Here is an 18,682-nt window from a genome sequence, read left to right on the forward strand (position 1 = left end):
ACCCAATTCTCCATCTCCCCTGAGCCGTGTGCTTTTCATGGAAAGGAAAATATTTTCTTAGGGAAGCAACCAACCCCTGGCTCAGAACAGCCAGAAACAAGAAGGAGGGTGGCAAAGCAATTCAGGATTTTGTTTCAGGCAGGAGGGGAAACCCTGTAGAGACAATAGACGGGATGGGATGGGAATTTCCACCCAAGGGAAATAGCTTACCCTGCTGCTTCAGAACTACGTTTCCAGCTTTTCCACTGAGTGGCAGATTTAGTAAAAATCAGTCAATGCAACTGCAGAAGACATTTGCAACCCTGCTGTTTGCAAAGCAGGAGAGTAAAACCCAAATTTTTGTACCAAGTTTGCACTGGAAATATGGAAACCTTGATTAACAACTTCTGACATGCAGGTAGACATACAATCCCAATGGAGCCCAACATTTCATTTAAGTGAGACATTTGTTAAGTGAATTTTGCCCCATTTCACAGCCTTTCTTGCCTCAGTTATTAGATTAGATTAGATTAGATTAGAATTCTTTATTGGCCAAGTGTGATTGGACACACAAGGAATTTGTCTTGGTGCAAATGTTCTCAGTATACATAAAAGAAAAGATACATTCGTCAAGAGTCAAGAATCATCAGGTACAACACTTAATGATAGTCATAGGGTACAATAAGCAATCAAATCATACTAGGAAACAGTCAATATAAATTGTAAGGATATTTTAAAAAAAGAAGAAAGGGCTGATATGCTGAGAGTGCCTGGGTTTTATAACATTTGTTGGGATTTGAATTGGAGCTTGTATTCTGATTGGTTGTCAGACTCCCATGGGGCCATGCAGGGGCAACTCTGTAGGCTATCCTGAGTTCCAAGCTTGGTTGAGCCTTGCTGGATGATGATGCACTGAAACGGCTTTTGGGCAATTGCTATAGCTTTACCTGGAGATCTTTGTTATGTAAAGTATTCTAGCCCAGGCCTTAATGGCCACCCATTAACAAAGGTGGGGGTGAGCTTCTGAGATGTTTTTGCTCTTTCTACTCTTTTTAGGGGAAATATTCTGCCTTTTTAATATTTCCTAGGATATTTCAATTTTCTAGGAGAGGGTTGGGTGCTAACTTCCTACAGGACCGTATTGAAACTGCAAATATCTGGACGGTCCCTAGCAAGAAATTAAGAACACAACAGCTCAGGCAGTTACAGGAAAGAGTTTGTTTATTTGCTTAATATCACTGCTTCAAAAGTAGCTCTGGTTACTAGTATACATCTGGACGCACATCAAGTTGTTGGTTGTAAACCCTTCATAACTTGGGATCTAAATATTGTTGGGTCCATCTTCTCCCAGGACTTTCTCACTATCCATTAATATCTGGAAAAGAAGGTTTCTTGCTGGGAGTATCCCTACCTTGGAGAGTATTATTTGCATGGCCATGGAGCAGGATCTTAGTATGGTCTTCTCTGGAATCGTCAGTTTGGTCTAGTGCAGGGTCTGCCATCTGTGGCTCTGGAGCCACATGTAGCTCTTTCGGCCCTCTGCTGTGGCTCCCTGTCGGCTGATCCCATCACTGGCTGGCCTCCCCCGCCCTCCCCATCAATCCTCGCCTGGCCTGAGAAGGTAAGGGGGATGGAGGAGGATGGAGATTCACTCCATATTCCAGAGCAGGAGGTGACTGAGTGGGAGTGAGTAACGTTGAGTTGGCCATGCCCACCCAATCACACTGGTTGTTAAATTATTGGCTCTCAGTATTTTCTTTTCTGTGGGAAACAGGTCCAAATAGCTCTTTGAGTGTTTAAGGCTGCAGACTCCTGGTCTAGAGGTTAAGGTATCAAGCTAGAAAGCAGAAGACCATGAATTCAAGGCCTGCTTTTGGCATGTAAGCAAGCTGAGTGACCTTGGGCCAGTTGCTCTCTCTCTCAGCCCAACCCATCTCACAGACCTTTTGTTGTGGAGAAAATAGGAAGAGGAAGGTGTGTGGGATATATTTGCTACCTTGATTTATTTGTAAAAAATACTAAAGTTGAGATTCAAATAAATCAACACATTCTCCCAGATAGCAGATCAGCCCGTGTTTTCTGAGTTCTTGAACTGAGACAGTGTTTTTGGTTCTTCCTGTGGTTTTTCTTGTTAAATGGGCCTAGTGCATTCAATTACATTTTTCTAAAGTATTTTTGTTTTTAATCTGATAACAGGGCAAATGAACAAACCAACGGAATTTTCTGTTTCATTTTGCTGCCACCTAGTTGTTGTATGGACTTTTGCAGCCCAGACCTGGCAGTCTATTAATGTTTTCTGGGGGTTGGTGGGACTGAGTCATGGGAGGAATTGAAAGTTTAGAGTTTGGCTGAATGACAAGTCATGACAAGACAGGAGGGAGACGTGGGAAGGTTGTGTGTGGGGTTAGAAATAGCAGGTGAATGATGGGCAAAACCCTGGAGAAAATCAGAAAAAGCAATTAACTATCACAAGACAAAGTAAGTTCCTTATAGAGATGGGCAACTGAACTTCATGAGAAGAATAAAGAAAGTGAAAGCTGGCAAAAGACAATTTGCTGCATTTCCCTAGTAGAGGGAAGCTTACAAGCAGAAGTGAAATTAATTTAGATGAGAAGGCATGCTAGGAACAAAAATCACAGTACTACTAAGTCATAGGAGAGCTTAGTGGTCAAGAATTCTCTACACCAGGGTGTCAAACTCAAGGCCCATGGGCCAAATCCAGCCTGTGTTTAGATCTGGCCCATGAGGCTACCCTGGAAACTGCAAAGGACCAGCCCATGGTGCCTCTGCCAGGAAAATTGGGCTCTCAACTTTGGTTTTCTGCTGGGCTGGCCTCCTGCAACCCTCTGCCACTGAAAACAGAGTTTGGGAGGCCCTCCTGAGCTCCATTTTCACTGGCAGAGAGTTGCAGAAGGCCATCCCAGAGGTTGGGAGTCCATTTTCGCTGGCAGAGCACATGGTCTCCCACAGGTGCCCCTGACATGAGTGACGTCAAGCTGGCCATGCCCACTCTGGCCACACCCACCCCAGCCCCTTGAGGTCAAATGCAATTCAAATAATTTAACACCCAGTTATCTGCCCTAATGAATTCCTTCAACAACTATTTTGCCAAACTGCTCAGAAAGTTAACAATCAGTTATCCCGAAGTGGTAGGAACCCACCACTGAACACAACCCTGATGCGGCCCTCAATGAAATTGAGTTTGACACCCCTGCTCTAATTAAGTGACACCTAATGAATTACATCGTGTATTATTAACTGCAGGACTGCCAGGAGCCCCACTCCCCCAAATGCAAAGAAGGGACAATCATACCATGGTAGAGCTCATTTGTAATCTTGATTTGCCATTATCTTCTCCTGTTTTGTTTTCTTTAGACTTTCCAGTCTGGCCTTTAACACTGGTATGAGTGTATTTCCTGCTGTTTTTTTTTTCACCCAAGTATTAGAATGGAATGGAATGGAATGGAATGGAGTGGAGTGGAGTGGAGTGGAGTGGAGTGGAGTGGAGTAGAGTAGAACAGAACAGAACAGAACAGAACAGAACAGAACAGAACAGAACAGAACAGAATAGAATAGAATAGAATAGAATAGAATTCTTTATTGGCCAAGTGTGATTGGACACACAAGGAATTTGTCTTGGTGCAAATGCTCTCAGTGTACATAAAAAATGGTAAATTCATCAAGAGTCAAGAATTATAAGGTACAACACTTAATAATAGTCATAGGGTACAATAAGCAATCAAATCATACTCGGAAACAGTCAATATAAATCTTAAGGATACAAGTGACAAAGTTACAGTCATACAATCACAAGTGGGAGGGGATGGGTGATAAGGAGTGATGAGAAGATTAACAGTAATAATAGTGCAGACTTTGTAAATAGTTGGACAATGTTGAGGGAATTATTTGTTTTGCAGAGTGATGGTGTTTTTTGTGTCTAGTTATTCTGGTGTGCAGTGCTCTATAGTGTTGTTTTGAGGGTAGGAGTTGAAACAGTTTATATCCAGTATGTGAGGAGTCTGTAAATATTTTCACAGCCCTCTTTTTGACTTGTACATTATACAGGTCCTCGATTGAAGGCAGGTTGGTAGTAATTGTTTTTTCTGCAGTCCTAATTACTCTCTGAAGTCTGTGTCTGTCTTGTTGGGTTGCAGATCATGCTGAGCACCTCACTGTGCTTTATAAATTATAGTTTAGAGCTTAATGCAGCATGTGAACCCAATCAAGTGTAGTTTGTTCAGCTATGGCTCAGTTCAGCGCAAAATGAGAATTTGATTAGTTGCTGAATTCAGATAAATATAACCTGATACAGTTTGGTTAATTCCATAAGATAATTAAGATGGAGAAAAAAACCCTGGGTTGCATAAACATGAATCTGTGCTAAAAAAGAAAAAAAAAGCACTATGATCACATTGGTTATATTGACAGTAAAGACTATGTTTCCCTTGTGGAAAATATTTTACCTGAGCCAAAGAGTTAATGCTGTATGGATGGCAAGACAGACATCATTATGAAACTATTTCCCCTTTCTTCTGACTGTCTAAGGCAGCCTTGAGGTGTATAAATCCGTTAGGTTTGGTCATTTGAAGGAAGTGAGGTGATGACAGTAACTGGGAAGAGAGGCCGTAGTTGATTGGTAGGATTTGGCAATGTCATGAGGGTACTATTTTCTGTGAATTCAAAAATGGGTGGGGAAGATTTCATCTCACCAGTGTGGAAAGACACCATGAGAAAGGAAACAGTAATGATAGAGAAGGTTATGCAGCAAACCTCTACTGGCTTTAAGATAAATTATATAGTACTCCATAATTCCTTTGATCCAAAATCAGAGGGTTTATATGAAAGATTTTTGAGCAATTACACTTAAGATAATCCCTGTCCTATAACAGAGTAATTGCAGCTTTGTAAAAGGAATGGAGGTAAATAGCTTTCTTATAGGACACATTAAATTGTGGTAAGTTATTTAAAAGAAAATCTGTCTGCTCCTTCAAATAATCAAGCAAAATAATTGAACATTTGCTCCTTGGTGTTAGCAAATGAAAGTACATGGACAAGGAGGTGGAAGATACAAGAACAAATTAGGACTGAAATTACTCAGAAGTGTGTTTGTGTATGGTGTTGGTATGTGGCTTTTTAAAAAATTATGGATGATTATCAATAACTCCATGGGCACCATCTTCATGACAGTAAGTACCCCTGACAATTACACACTGAAATCTCAGTAAAAATTGGGTTATTAGTTCTGGAGAGTCACATTTACCAGGCAATACTGAATTGCTCTTGCAGTCAAGGAAAATTTGGATTTCAGTGTAAGATGATCAAGAAAAATATATTTCTCCAAGCAAGCAAGCAAGCAAGCAAGCAAGCAAGCAAGGAAGGAAGGAAGGAAGGAAGGAAGGAAGGAAGGAAGGAAGGAAGGAAGGAAGGAAGGAAGGAAGGAAGGAAGGAAGGAAGATAATTTGTTTTACAGAAGAAGAAGCTCTGCAAAGCCCATATTTCCTTTTTTATTATTTTGATAGAATAGAATAGAATCCCTTATTGGCCATGTGTGATTGGACACACAAGGAATTTGTCTTGGTGCAAATGCTTTCAGTGTACATAAAAGAAAAAAATTATTTGTCAAGAGTCAAGAATCATCAGGTACAACACTTAATAATAGTCAATAAGCAATCAAATCATACTAGGAAACAGTCAATATAAATCATAAGGATACAGGCGACAAAGTTACAGTCTACGGTCAGAAGTGGGAGGGGATGGATGATAAGGAGTAATGAGAAGATTAATAGTAATAGTAGTGCAGACTTGGTAAATAGTTGGACAGTGTTGAGGGAATTATTTGTTTAGCAGAGTGATGGCATTTGGGAAAAAACTGTCCTTGTGTCTAGTTGTTCTGGTGTGCAGTGCCCTACAGCATCATTTTGAGGGTAGACATTGGAACAGTTTATGTCTGGGATGTGAGGGGTCTGTAAATATTTTCACAGCCTTCTTTTTGACTCATGCAATATACAGGTCCTTGATGGAAGGCAGGTGGGTAGTTGTTTTTAATGCAGTCCTAATTATTCTCTGAAGTCTGTGTCTGTCCTGTTGGGTTGCAGAACCAAACCAGACAGTTATACAGTTGCAGATGATAGATTCAGTAATTCCTCTGTAGAACTGTATCAGAAGCTCCTTGGGCAGTTTGAGCTTTCTGAGTTGATGCAGAAAAAACATTCTTTGTTGTCCTTTTTTGATGACGTTTTTGATGTTAGGTGTCCATTTTAGGTCTTGTGACATGATAGAATCTAGAAATTTGAAGGTCTGTACTGTTGATACTGTGTTGCCTAGTATTGTAAGAGGTGGTAGTTATGGGAGGGTTTCTTCTAAAGTCTATCACCATTTCTACAGTTTTGAGTGTGTTCAGTTCCAGATTGTTCCAGTTACACCACAAGGCAAGTTGTACAACCTCCTGTCTGTATGCATATTCATCGTTGTCTCAAATGAGACCAATCACTGTTGTATCATCTGCAAACTTCAGTATTTTAACAGATGGATCTTTTGAGATGCAGTCATTGGTATATAGGGAGAAGAGGAGAAAGCACACAGCCTTGAGGGGGCCTTGTGCTAATTGTACAGGTATCAGATGTGATTCTGCCTAGCTTCATCTGCTGCTTCCTGTCTATTAGGAAGCTTATGATCCACTTACAAGTGTGTTCAGGTACTGCTAGTTGGTTTAGTTTAGTTAGAAGAATGTCTGGAATGATGGTATTGAATGCTGAACTGAAGTCTTTTGATATTTTGATAGCCCCAATGCAGTGTACTATTTGAAATTTCATTATGAACAATATCCTACCAAGGTCTATATATATTTTTTTGAATGAAGGAATCTTGGGATTCTTTTTTAAAAATTTCTTTGAATGTCCTTGTCAAAATAGACTCAGTATTATTCCAGTCTTACAGATGAAGAACTGGGACTGTAGTATAGCATGTCATAATAAAATATACCCTTAATCTTCCTATAGAGTCGGTTCCCTGATCTGGTCTACCATGTAGGGCTGATAGTGATTTACCTAAGGCTGGAGAATAACTGAAATTCCTTTGTAACTCATTTTCTCTGCATATTTCAGAGAGTTGCTTTGTTCATATTTAACCCTAAGACCTGATATGTTTTGTTTGTTTATCCTTAGCCAGTTGTGTGATTCCAACCAACTTCTCATCCAAGAAGCTTCTTCAGCTCGTTTTCAGCAAGAAGCTTCTTCGGAGCTGAAGAAACTTCTCGGATGAGAAGCGAAACGTCTTCAAATTTAAAAAAACAAAAACAACAACAAGGAAGTCCTGTTGCCTCCTTAAAAAAAGCACTTTTGGGACAACCACGACCTGGAGGATTGAGAATCTCTACCGACTTTGCATAGAGTGCAGTCAGGAAAACCGTTGCCCGCCCTGTTCGGATTTTGGCCGACCTGTCCTGGATCGTGTGTGGGGGAGGGGGGAGGTATCCCTTGAGCCCCAAACCTCCTTGCTTCCTTTCAGGCTTCCCTTCTCCTATCGCTGGTCTGGCAAGGGTTAAGAACCCGTTTCCGCGTGTCTCTAAGGTGACACTGCAATCTTGGGTAGCGTGAACACAACGACGCCCCCCCACAACCTCTTTTTTTTTTTTTTTCTCCGCCTGCCTCTTCTGGTCTCCGGAGCTGTAGGATCCGTTGCTCCAGCTCTTCCGCTGAGGTAACCTCGACTCGGGAGCCGAGCGTTTCGACGGCAGCCGCCAAGCCACCTGCACTCGCCTCTTGCCCCACCGCCGGCAGAGGAGACGCGGCAGTTTTTTTGTTTTTTGTTTTGTTTTTCCTCGCTTCGGGTTTTCCTCAGGTTTCTTCTTCTCCTCCGCGCCTCCCATTCCAATTCCTTCCCGGACTAAAACTTCAGCCTCCCCTTTACGTTCCTTCTTCCAGAACGCCAGAGACGAACTGGGCGCTTCTTCCATCTTAACTGAACTTTTCTGGATTTCACACACACACACACACACACACACACACACACACACGCACACACACACACACACACACACACACACACACACACACACCCGCCCGCAACTTGGATTCCAGAAAGAGTGGAGTCCAAGAAGACGGGGAGGTTCTGCGCTTTCTTCCCCCGAAAGGCTGCCACAAGTCGGGCTGCTTGCTTCCCTCCTGGAGAAAAAAATAAAATAAAATAAAAATAAAAATCCGACCCACCTGCGTCCAAAGCGTCCGAGATCAACCGGAGACCCCCACCCCACCCCCGACGCCCCACCCCCACCCGAGCGAGCCGGCTGAGGCGCTAGAAACCCGAGCGCAAAAAAGAGCCGCTCGAAGAGAATGGCTGAAGCGCCCCGGAATCGGAGCGGCTGGGATGCTGCTGAAGCCGGCGCGGCGGCCGCCGGAGAGATCAAAACACCCCTGCGCAGGCTCGCCAGAGACGAATGGAGGGTCCTGGGAGCTGGGAAATCTCTGCCTTCAAGTCTGGGGCCCACCTTGAAACCCCCCGAAGCTGCAGCAGGTCCGTCCTCGGGGATGGACGACCAATTCCTGCACTTAGCTATCAAGAAGCAGGTCTCCTACAGGTAAGCTAGCTGCGTAGTGATCGGAGTCGGTCCTAACGTTAAACGAGGCCCTCCTTCCGTCCTTACTTCCTTCCTATGAAGAGTTTACATCTCAATGCTCTTGGGCTTTTCCTGAAATAAATCCCGTTGATCTCATATAGCTCAGCTGCCATTTAATCTTACACACACAGAGAGAGGGGGGGGGATGTGTGTGTCCTTGAATACACTCGATTTAAGAGTAGCTAATAAATTCTACCGGTTGGCTAAATCAAGATGATAACCTCCAGCCATACAATCTGTCCCTTAGTTTTGTGTCAAGCATCTCTTCCACGCTTGAGTCATAAAAAGGATAGTAAAACTTCTGGAGTTTTAGAAAAATGGGAAACTGGGGATACAGTGAGGTAGGGAGGATGCAGGTTGACTGAGCAAGCAGAAACCACCTGCAGCCACTCATGTCCAGTCTGGATTTACATACAGCTAAACGCAGAGCTTTTGACTCTTGGGTGATAAGGCTGCTGGCACTGATTTGTGTCTGAGCCAGGGATTGCCCTGTGCTCATATTTGTCTCATCTCCAGCAAAGCACTTTATTTCTTGGCCCAGCATAGGGAACTCTTGATGAGTTTACAGTTTTTATGTAAAATGTTGACACAACTAATATGCAACTTAGATTGTGGAAAACCTACCTGCACATTTTATACCGAGATAGTGAATGGAAGTGATCAAGTGAGAAGAGCCCAAAGTGTGATGTGAAGTCTAGAGAAATGAAACAGCCTTATTTCTCCTGATATAAACTAATCCGTTCGTGTGACTTTCAAATCTGCATCTTGAGTTTCTGCAGGTGAAAATTTGGATCCTGTTTGAGAGTCACTGTATTCCTCATTGGGAAAACTAAAAAGAACGCCAAGGTTCTTTGCTTTACTGTGATTAAAAAATATGCACACATACTTACATTTAAACAACTTAAATCTAATTCAAAAAGAGTGGTACAATTTTTTTTTCCATCTTGCACTGCACTACCAACTCTCTTTGGTTATTATCATATAGCTATTTTAGCTATTAATAACTTCCAATTTGGCTGGGGAGATTGATCAAGAGAGATCAATTCTCTGTTCTGAAAATCTGGTGTGGTTGTACATTTTACACAGAAAATAAGATTGCTGTACTGACATTGGAATCTCCTACAGGGCAGATTTCCCTTATAGAATAGAATTCTTTTTTGGCCGTGTGATTCGACACACAAGGAATTTGTCTTTGATGCATAAAAAAATATATTCATCAAGAATCATAAGATACAATACTTCGTGATAGTCATAGGATACTAAATAAGCAATTAAATCATACTAGGAAACTAAATAAAACAGTATAAATCATAAAGATACATAGCAAAAGGTTATAGTCTTAAGAGATAAGTAATAGGAAGGATGAGAAGAAGAATAGTAATACATTCTTAGTAAATAGTTTTATTCCTTCATTTAGCAAAGGCACATGCATTTTGAACGCAGATCTGATTTTTTGCAGAGCATTCGCTTAGACATCAGACCAATCTGAGCCTTTTCTATAGGTAGGATAAATGCTAAGGTAACTGAAGCATTTGGCCAGCATTCTTGAAAACTGCCTTCCGATTTTCAGGATGTTCAGCAAAAGCCATTTGTTCAGCCAGGCTTTTATTAACTTGGCATTTTAATTATCTGCTGCCCTGTTTCAGTTTTTTGGGGGTAGTGGTGGTGGATGGTTTTTAATTGTTTAGATTGCTTAAACACTGATTAATGTGCTTTGAATGTTGCTGTCCAGCTAAGATTTATATTCTATCAATACATGCATTTGAGCCACGTTACACTCAGAAACATGCCAGTTGTGCAAAGAGTGTTGAGAAGCTTCAGCTAGGCTCCCTATGCCCGTGTCTGTATTAGGCCCCCTGAAAGAACTGCTATCCTAAGCGCTGGTTTAAGATGCTTAGATTAAAGCAATAAAAGAACAAGGGAGCTGTGATCCTTCGTAGAAATCTGAGACAGATCCCCTGGTCATTAACCCTCATTAATCAGCCTGAAACAACCCTTTTGGAATAGGCAGTTGCACAGAGGAAAATATTTTAAAACCAGGGAGAGATGAAATGCCATAAAATCCTGCCCATAGGAAAATGGCTAACGGAGACTCTGAAGCTGTTAAAGGCATTCTAGCCTGACTATTATGCAGAACAATATATTACCAAGGATTAATACGAAAAAAGAGTAGGCTTATTTTTCATAGCATTGTCACAGGCTACATATTCTGAATACATCAGCTGATGATGATGATGATTATTATTCAAAATCCTCTGGAAGAGAGGTGCAGTACAATTACACACTATAGTCTATGGAGATTCTCAATCATCCAGGTCATGGTTGTCCCAGAGGTGCTTTTTTCAAGAGGCAGCTGGACTTTCTGGTTTTTTTTTTTCTTTGAAGACGTTTCGCTTCTCATCCAAGAAGCTTCTTCAGCTCTGACTGGATGGTGGGGAAGGGAAAGAAAAACCAGAAAGTCCAGTTGCCTCTTGAAAAAAGCACCTTTGGGAATATAAACTATAGGATTGGTTCCAGAGTCTTATCTGTATTGTCGGACACTGGTTTCCTCTTCTTCTTTTTTTCCCTCTCTGGTCAAAGATTCTTTTAATGTCCTTCTGCCCACATCATTACACCCTTGGTTTGCTCTGATCTGGATTGGTAACAGTGTGTCTGCTTGTAACCCAGAAAACATCTAACATGCTGATATCGTCCATGCCTTGCCATTTCTAGTTATAATTAATGCAGCGATAGCTTGTTGAGAGTGACTCACCGAGTTGTCAGTCAGGACAAAGTGCTCAAACTTTATTTCTTAAGCATTTAATAAATACAAACCCTTTTTTTTCTATATTGCAAAAAAGATGTACAATATCTGGGGATGCTAAGCCCTATTTATAATACTCTAAGAATGCAGTGGGTTGGTCCATGGTGGGGTATCTATTATTGACAAAGCCTGTATGTTAATACACGGGAAACAATCACCTTTCAAACTAGAATATAGGAAAGCTTAGCATTTTTGTCAATATCTGACCTACAATCAGATGAGGAAAATGAAACAAAGAGACGAGATAATAAACATCATCAAGATGATGTCTGTGAGCTAGACTTTTGGTGTACTTCCTGTGTGCAGCTATCAGAAAAATCAGGTATATGCAGAAAATATATGCAGAATGAGGACAAATTACAATATGCTGGAATCTCCATTTGAGTTTATAATGACAAGTTGCTTCATTCTTCAAAGCCCTGCTCCCAAGATACAATCCAGTCACACTCTCTCCCACTGAGTAGACACAGAGGTAGTTCTGCATAGCAGGAGGCCATATTTACAGTCCTCCCAGATATTCCAGGTAGGCTATCACTTCCTGATGGATATTATTATTATTCCAATCCAGTCCAGAAAACATTCATCGAAGGACAGTAGGCTACCATATCATGGGCAACTTGAGAGTGGGAGTGGGATAGGGTGAGGGGGATTTTGGTCAATTCAGACCAATTTGTGTTCACATTTTACCCTCCCTCTCATGTGGCTAAAGGGAGTGGGGAAAAACAGCACAACTTCACTTTTCATATAGCCCATCTAGACTTAATGTTGAGCACTGGGAAAGTAAGGATTAATAAACTTCAAGTTCAACAAATCTTATTATTCAAAACCAACCCCTACCCGAACCTAGTTAAGCATGTTGTAAGAATTCCCTAAGTACATTGTTGTGGTCCCATCCTTGAATGCAGCCATCATCAGATTCTTAACTGGTTCTTATTAGGATGCCCACAGTCCTCCCTGTTCAATAGTTATTTACTCATCAGCTGAACATTTACTCTATATATACTATAGTGGAACGTAGGAATGACCTTGGGAGTCAGGGAAACAGTCACAGCCAGGGAAAAGCAGGATATGAGGCATCTTAGTTTACAGAAAGAACATAGGCACGGCAAACATTTCTGATGAGAACGTCTAGGCATGCTTTCTGCCTGGACAACCTCACAAGCTCACATACATACATATTTTACAGCATACATTAATGTATCAGCTTAGATACAAATTTAGAAATAATTACTGTAAACAGAAATGTAGCAATAAGATTCAATTACCTTGCTGCCAAAACAATGCCTCTGGCCAAGAGATTGTACCGTAGCTCTTTTTGCAGTACAGCTGATACATCTTAATGAGCAACTCCAAGGCCTCTCACTTTATAATTAAGCAAGGATTGGACCAGATAACTTCTTAGTTAGATTATTCTTTGTAAAAGTTGGAAGGCTATGCCCTCGATTTTACTCTCCCCTCAGTTCTGGGTTGGACTAATCTACGATTAATGCAATGTATTTTGAAATGTTTAGATTTCTTACAAACATGTAGTCCTCAACTTATGACTGGTTGCTTAACAGCCCTTCTAAGTTCCAGTGACCTACATGAAGGGTACTTATGACCTGTATTTGAAAGTCTAATGGTTGCCCCTCCCCCCAATCACATCATTGTATGTTGGGGGCCTGGCAACATTTATAGCTATTTATAAATATTTATAGCTATTTGCAGTGACCACATTTTATGACAGCCAAAAGCTGGCATTTATTTCTGATTTTTGGCAAAACCACCCCCGGAGCAAACAATTGGTTCACTTAATGATTGTGGCATTCATTAATATATTCATAGGCACAACTATAACTATAGATGTTCCCATATACAAGAAATGCTTGTTTAATGACCATTCATTTAGAGACTCCACTGAATGAATGGTAGTTAGGCCCAGTTCCTGAAATAACAGCTGTTGCATGGAATTAATATTTGGGCACTTGGCAACCCACCCACATTTACAACTCCAGGGTGCATGTCAACTCCTCTCACCCATCTCCGGGGGGGTGGGGGGATTCTACCGGTTCGGACCGGTTCAGCTGAACCCCTTGCTCCGAAAATCAGCTGGCAGCAAACTGGTTTGTTGCGACTATCATGTGGGCCCTTCCACCCACCCCTGTGCTTTACCCACCTATATCTTCTCAGCTGATTAGCCTGGCACAGCGGATTGCCTCTTCTCAGCTGTGTTACTCAAGTGCTGCACACGTGCACAAAGTGACAATCACTGAACCGGTTGTTAAAAGTGGAGAATTCCACTCCTGCCTATCTCCCACATCTCTGCCCTTCTGGCCACCATGTCCTCTGCTGTCCCTGCCACCCCGTAACCCTGCACACCACCCTACACCTCCCCTGCCCTGCACTCAGAGGTGGTATTCAGCAGGTTCTGACCAGTTCTGGAGAACCGGTAGCGGAAATTTTGAGTAGTTCAGAGAACCCGCAAATCCCACCTCTGACTGGCCCTGCCCCATCTGTTCTCTGCCTCCCTGGTCCCAGATGATCGGCTGGGTCTTCTTTTGTTGCCCTGCACAGGAGAATGGAGCTGGAAAGCAGGTTAGGGAGGTAATGGGATTTTGCAGTAATCTTCCCCTGCCATGCCCACCAAGCAACGCCATGCCCACCAAGCCACACCCCCAGAACCAGTAGTAAAAAATTTTGAATCCCACCACTGCCTGCACTCCACTGTGCGTATGGGTTTCCTGTCAAATGCCATGACTGAGGGAGAACAATTTGAAATAAGCTTTTTCTAGAAGAAAGGACAATACTTGTTGAGCCTCTGTCCGTCCCCCCCTCATGTATTCCTGTTCTGCATCATCAGCTAGCAAAAGGGGTGGATGGCATAAGCTTTTTACATAAAGGCTTTAAAAAGAACACCTTTGATACATAAAGTTGATGGAATTAAATGTTTCTTCCAGAAATAGACAGACTGTGGTGTGTGGAGGTGTTTCAGGCGGGTGGAGTGTGGGTTGAATGCACAATTTAGCACTTCTAGAACCAAAGCTCTTAGTAAGAGTAGATTTACAAGGTTTATTGGCATCAACCTTTGCAGAAACTGCTGTGTTTGAACGAAGGTTTCATGTTTGTGTCCCTGGTTTCAGAAGTAATTATTTTTGGGATTTGTGGAAGGTAGTTAGAACTGAATCTCCAGTCCAATTCTTCTCAGTCCAATTCCATGTTCCTTTATATTACATTTTTAAAAATATATGCCATTCTTTTAAACAAAGCTTTATTAAGGCCCCTTTTTCCTTACATATTACAGGATTGTCATTTATCTTCACATTACAAAATTAGAAGCATAGATTAGGGGTTGCAGTGGATGGATTTCATAAAACTAAAGAAAGTTGAACAGAAATTCAATTATAGTAACACCTGACCTCTTACTTTTTATTATGTCAGCTTAAATATTGATCTAAAATTAGATATATTAGAGAGCAAAAAGAGATTTAATTGAGATATCCCTTTGCTTTTTTTCCTTTTTAATTCATTTGGTGGATTTTTTTTCCATATAATGGTCGGCAGCACATTAATGGTATCTAGGAAAGACTATAAGATAATGTCACATAATTGTCTTTTGCAACTGCAAACTTTCCAGCTGTCTCAGTTTACAGTTCCTAAAATTGTATGCATGACCTTGAACTGAGAATTATATGAAATAATTCAACATATCTAGTAGCTATCAGGTTGGAGCTTTATCCAACAATTTTGAAATGCTAAGCCATGGATAAAATGTTGGGAACCCAGTATCAGAGTCAGAATGCATAACCTCAAAACAGGCTGCACTTCTACACCTAAAGGCCAACTGAATTAATATGATTTTACATCTTAATAGAAATCATAGGACTGTGCTGTTAACTTGTGTTATTTTGTCTGTTTTATTACATTGTTGGAGTAGGATTCTTGCTGTTCCACTCCCACTTTATTATTTTATTATTCTTTAATAAATTTTACAGCTATGTTTGCTCTGCCTCTCGTGTATTTTTTATGCGTTTTCCTGATTTGTTATTTTTTGTAATGTTATGTTCCTACAGTGAAAGCTCTTTTATAAGGACTTGGCAGCTAAAAACTGAAAAAAGAAATAATCTTGTAAAAGGAGATGTTTTGTTACATGGTCAGATCAAACAACCAAACCTCCCCTGGCGTATGAAAGCTGAACCCACAAACTTCCCAAATGAACAGAAACAGATTTATCTCCCTTTCATCATATGTACGTAACTAAAACCCTTTCCTTATTCTTTTATAAACTTCTATCATATTTAGGGTCGGTCACCTAAAACATTTTGCTGTCTAAGGTAGGCATTCTTTCTCATCAGTCAAGATACACAGTGTTCCTGGCTAATGAAAATTTTATTACAGTATAAGGGAATATCTCATTAATAGCAGTTATAATTCACAATCAATTATTTATTCTGTGACATGCAAAAGCAACTGCTTAGGCAAACTCTTACTGTGCCTAATGTTATTCTTTTCTAGCTTATTCATCATCTCTCCTTAATTTTTCTGCAGTTTTCTTTTTTAACACAAGTTTTTTTTAAAAAAAAACTTCTTTTTACTTTTTTTTCCTTGTTCCTTGGCATTTATACTCATCATTTTATTCTCCATTTTTTTCTGTGAATTGTTTTCCTTTTCCTATCCATCTTCCTTTCCCTTTCTTTTTACTCTATCCTATTTCTTTTCTTTTTCTTTCCTTCTTCCTTCCTTCCTGCCTTTCTGCCTTCTGCCTTTCTGCCTTCCTATGTTGCCTTGCCTTATTTTCCATCTCCCTTTCCCTTAAATCAATGCTTTCCAGATCATTACTCTATAGTATCCATCTTTCAAAACTAGCTCTGAAAATGCTCCTGAACATCAGTTTCTTGAATCTCACTTTTGAATTAAACACACACACACGCATTCCATTCACAAGGTGAAATAATAGTAATGAGAGGATATTTTCTGCACTTTGGTCCTCTCAAAATCTCCCCTTCTATTTTTCTATGCATAGAAAAGAAGTTTAATAGCCTGGGAGAAAAAGTGCTAAATTTATAGTCACAGAGGGCTGCTTTCATTTAAAATTTAAAAAAAAAAAAACAGCAGGGAAAATCACTATATGTAAAATGTGGTTTGGCCCTTAGCTATGAAGAACACGAAGTAGAAATAAACAGAAGAATACATTATGAGCCAGTGTATGGTGCCTTTTCCAGATCACTGAATAATCATAGCCAGGAGCAATCACTCTTCATGAGCTTTAGTGCCCTGTGGGCAGAATGGACAATATAAAGTGTAATTATATGGTTGGAAGCATCCTTGGAAATATCATTTATTTTAATTTTTACTATTATTACTGTTGTTATCACTATTGTTATCATCATCATTATTATTACATTTAGCAACAGATCAGGAAACAGTAAGAAGATTTTTCTCTTCTCATTTCAACTACATTTTCAGCACCATCCATCATTTAAATCCATCATTTAAAAGAGGGCAATGACTTATTTGCTGCAGTTCTACAAGACAGGATTACATCTACAAGAGGCTATACGTACTGTATAGATGGCAAGAGCAGCTCAATCATTCATTCAATCAATCATTTGACCAACCATAGACCAGAATAAGAGAACCAATTTCTTAGAGATGGAGTGAGTTCTCCCTGGCTAGACGTTTTCAAGCAAAGATGGAATAGCTATCTGCTGCAAGAGCTGCTTTGTCTCCATATTTCCTACATTGGGCTGGTCTTGATTTGTAAAACTCTCTCCAACACTTGGGCTTTTAGGAATTAATGGGAGTCCTTATTTTTTTCCTGAAAGATCATAAAGACAATACTCGCCCCTCTCAAGACATGCCTATATTAGTCTTATTTATATACTAGAAAGTTCACTTGTGCAATCAGAGCAGCTCCTTAGCTCCGCAAAACCTGCATAATAACAGAATTTGTGTTTTTTGGACTCCAGCAACTCTACCACCAACGCTGCCTCAGTTTCTCTCAAACCGGCAACAAGCCCTCCCTGAACCATCTGGAATCCATCCTTACTGAGTCCAATTCCTTTTCCAGACTTATGGAAATGTTTAGGATTCAGTTATTCTCCAGAGCTGGTGTTTTTCCAGTGCAGACAGCTTGCTACTTCATTGTAGCATCTGTTAGCTATGCATCTCTTACAATATGATCCTGAATACATTTTCTTGAATTCCGTGAAAAACATTTTTCTTGCTTTAAGGTGTGTGGACATGCTGGCTGGGGAATTCTGGAAGTTGAAATTCACATAGCTTAAAGTTGCCAAGGTTGAGAAACACAGATCTAATCTTACACATTCAATTTATCTGTCAATAATTTGCTGTGAAGATCCCCCTGAAGTACAGCGAAAGCTGTGATTATGGAGACCTCGTGTTCTGACCTTGTCATGTGTGAGCACATGGAAGGGAAGAAGAGGTGTGATATTAGTTGTGATCTGCCTTGTTGTGAGATACTTTTAAACTGGTTAACTAACCCTAAATCAATTTACAATGTGACATAGCTATTTTTAAAATCACAAAGCACAATAATATGGCTATCTCTCCTATCAGAAGGCATCCACTATTTATTTGAAAGGATATCCAATCCCACTTCTGTTTAAAAACAAAGAATTACATAAACAAAACACGGAGCACTTGAAGTTATCCATTGTAGCAGCTACTATCTGGAAAATGGCATTAAAATCTAATATGAATCATAATTATTTCTATATTTCAGCTACGTATAAATTAACTTATGCATATTTTGAATATTAAAATACTGTATACGGTTTTCTTTTGATCACTTTTTGTTTGTTTGTTTTTCCAGTGCATGTCTTCTTTTTTGAGAATGGGAAAACGCTGTCCTAATTTACAAGAAAGACCACAGGTTTAACCAGATAAAATTTCTGAAAACTGGGCAAAAAAAAAAAATCTTCCACGTCCAAAACCAAATCAAAATAAAACTCTTACTCCAAACTCAAAAAAGTCTGCCAACTGTATTAAATTGGAAGAAACCATATTTACAAACCACAATGTATTTCTATTTCCTTTCTCATTTTGGATATTGTTTGCTATGGCATTGTGCTTTCTTTCATATTCAATGGCTTTTTGTTAAGTCGTGTCCGACCCATCGCAACCCCATGGACAACGTTCCTCCAGGCCTTCCTGTGGGGTCCATTTAAGCTCATGCCTACTGCTTCAGTGACTCCATCCAGCCACCTCATTCTCTGCTGTCCTGTTCTTCTTTTGCCCTCAATCATTCCCAGCATTAGGCTCTTCTCCAGTGAGTCCTTCCTTCTCAT

At 40.4% G+C, this 18,682-nt stretch overlaps 1 protein-coding gene across 1 annotated transcript in view; it reads left to right on the forward strand.

The window, feature by feature from the left end:
• Positions 1–8,398: 8,398 nt before the first annotated feature.
• The window catches only part of DGKZ (diacylglycerol kinase zeta), a 156,720-nt gene continuing 146,436 nt past the window's right edge, over positions 8,399–18,682 (forward strand). Inside the window, exon 1 of the mRNA XM_087921433.1 lies at positions 8,399–8,554. Within this exon, the coding sequence (XP_087777559.1) occupies positions 8,505–8,554 (50 nt within the window). The 5' untranslated portion in view covers positions 8,399–8,504. The remainder of the gene's footprint in view (positions 8,555–18,682) is intronic.

The sequence above is a fragment of the Pseudonaja textilis genome, chromosome 1 (assembly GCF_049901715.1).
Source record: "Pseudonaja textilis isolate UNSWEBS1 chromosome 1, rPseTex1.2, whole genome shotgun sequence".
Taxonomy (NCBI): Eukaryota; Metazoa; Chordata; class Lepidosauria; order Squamata; family Elapidae; genus Pseudonaja; species Pseudonaja textilis.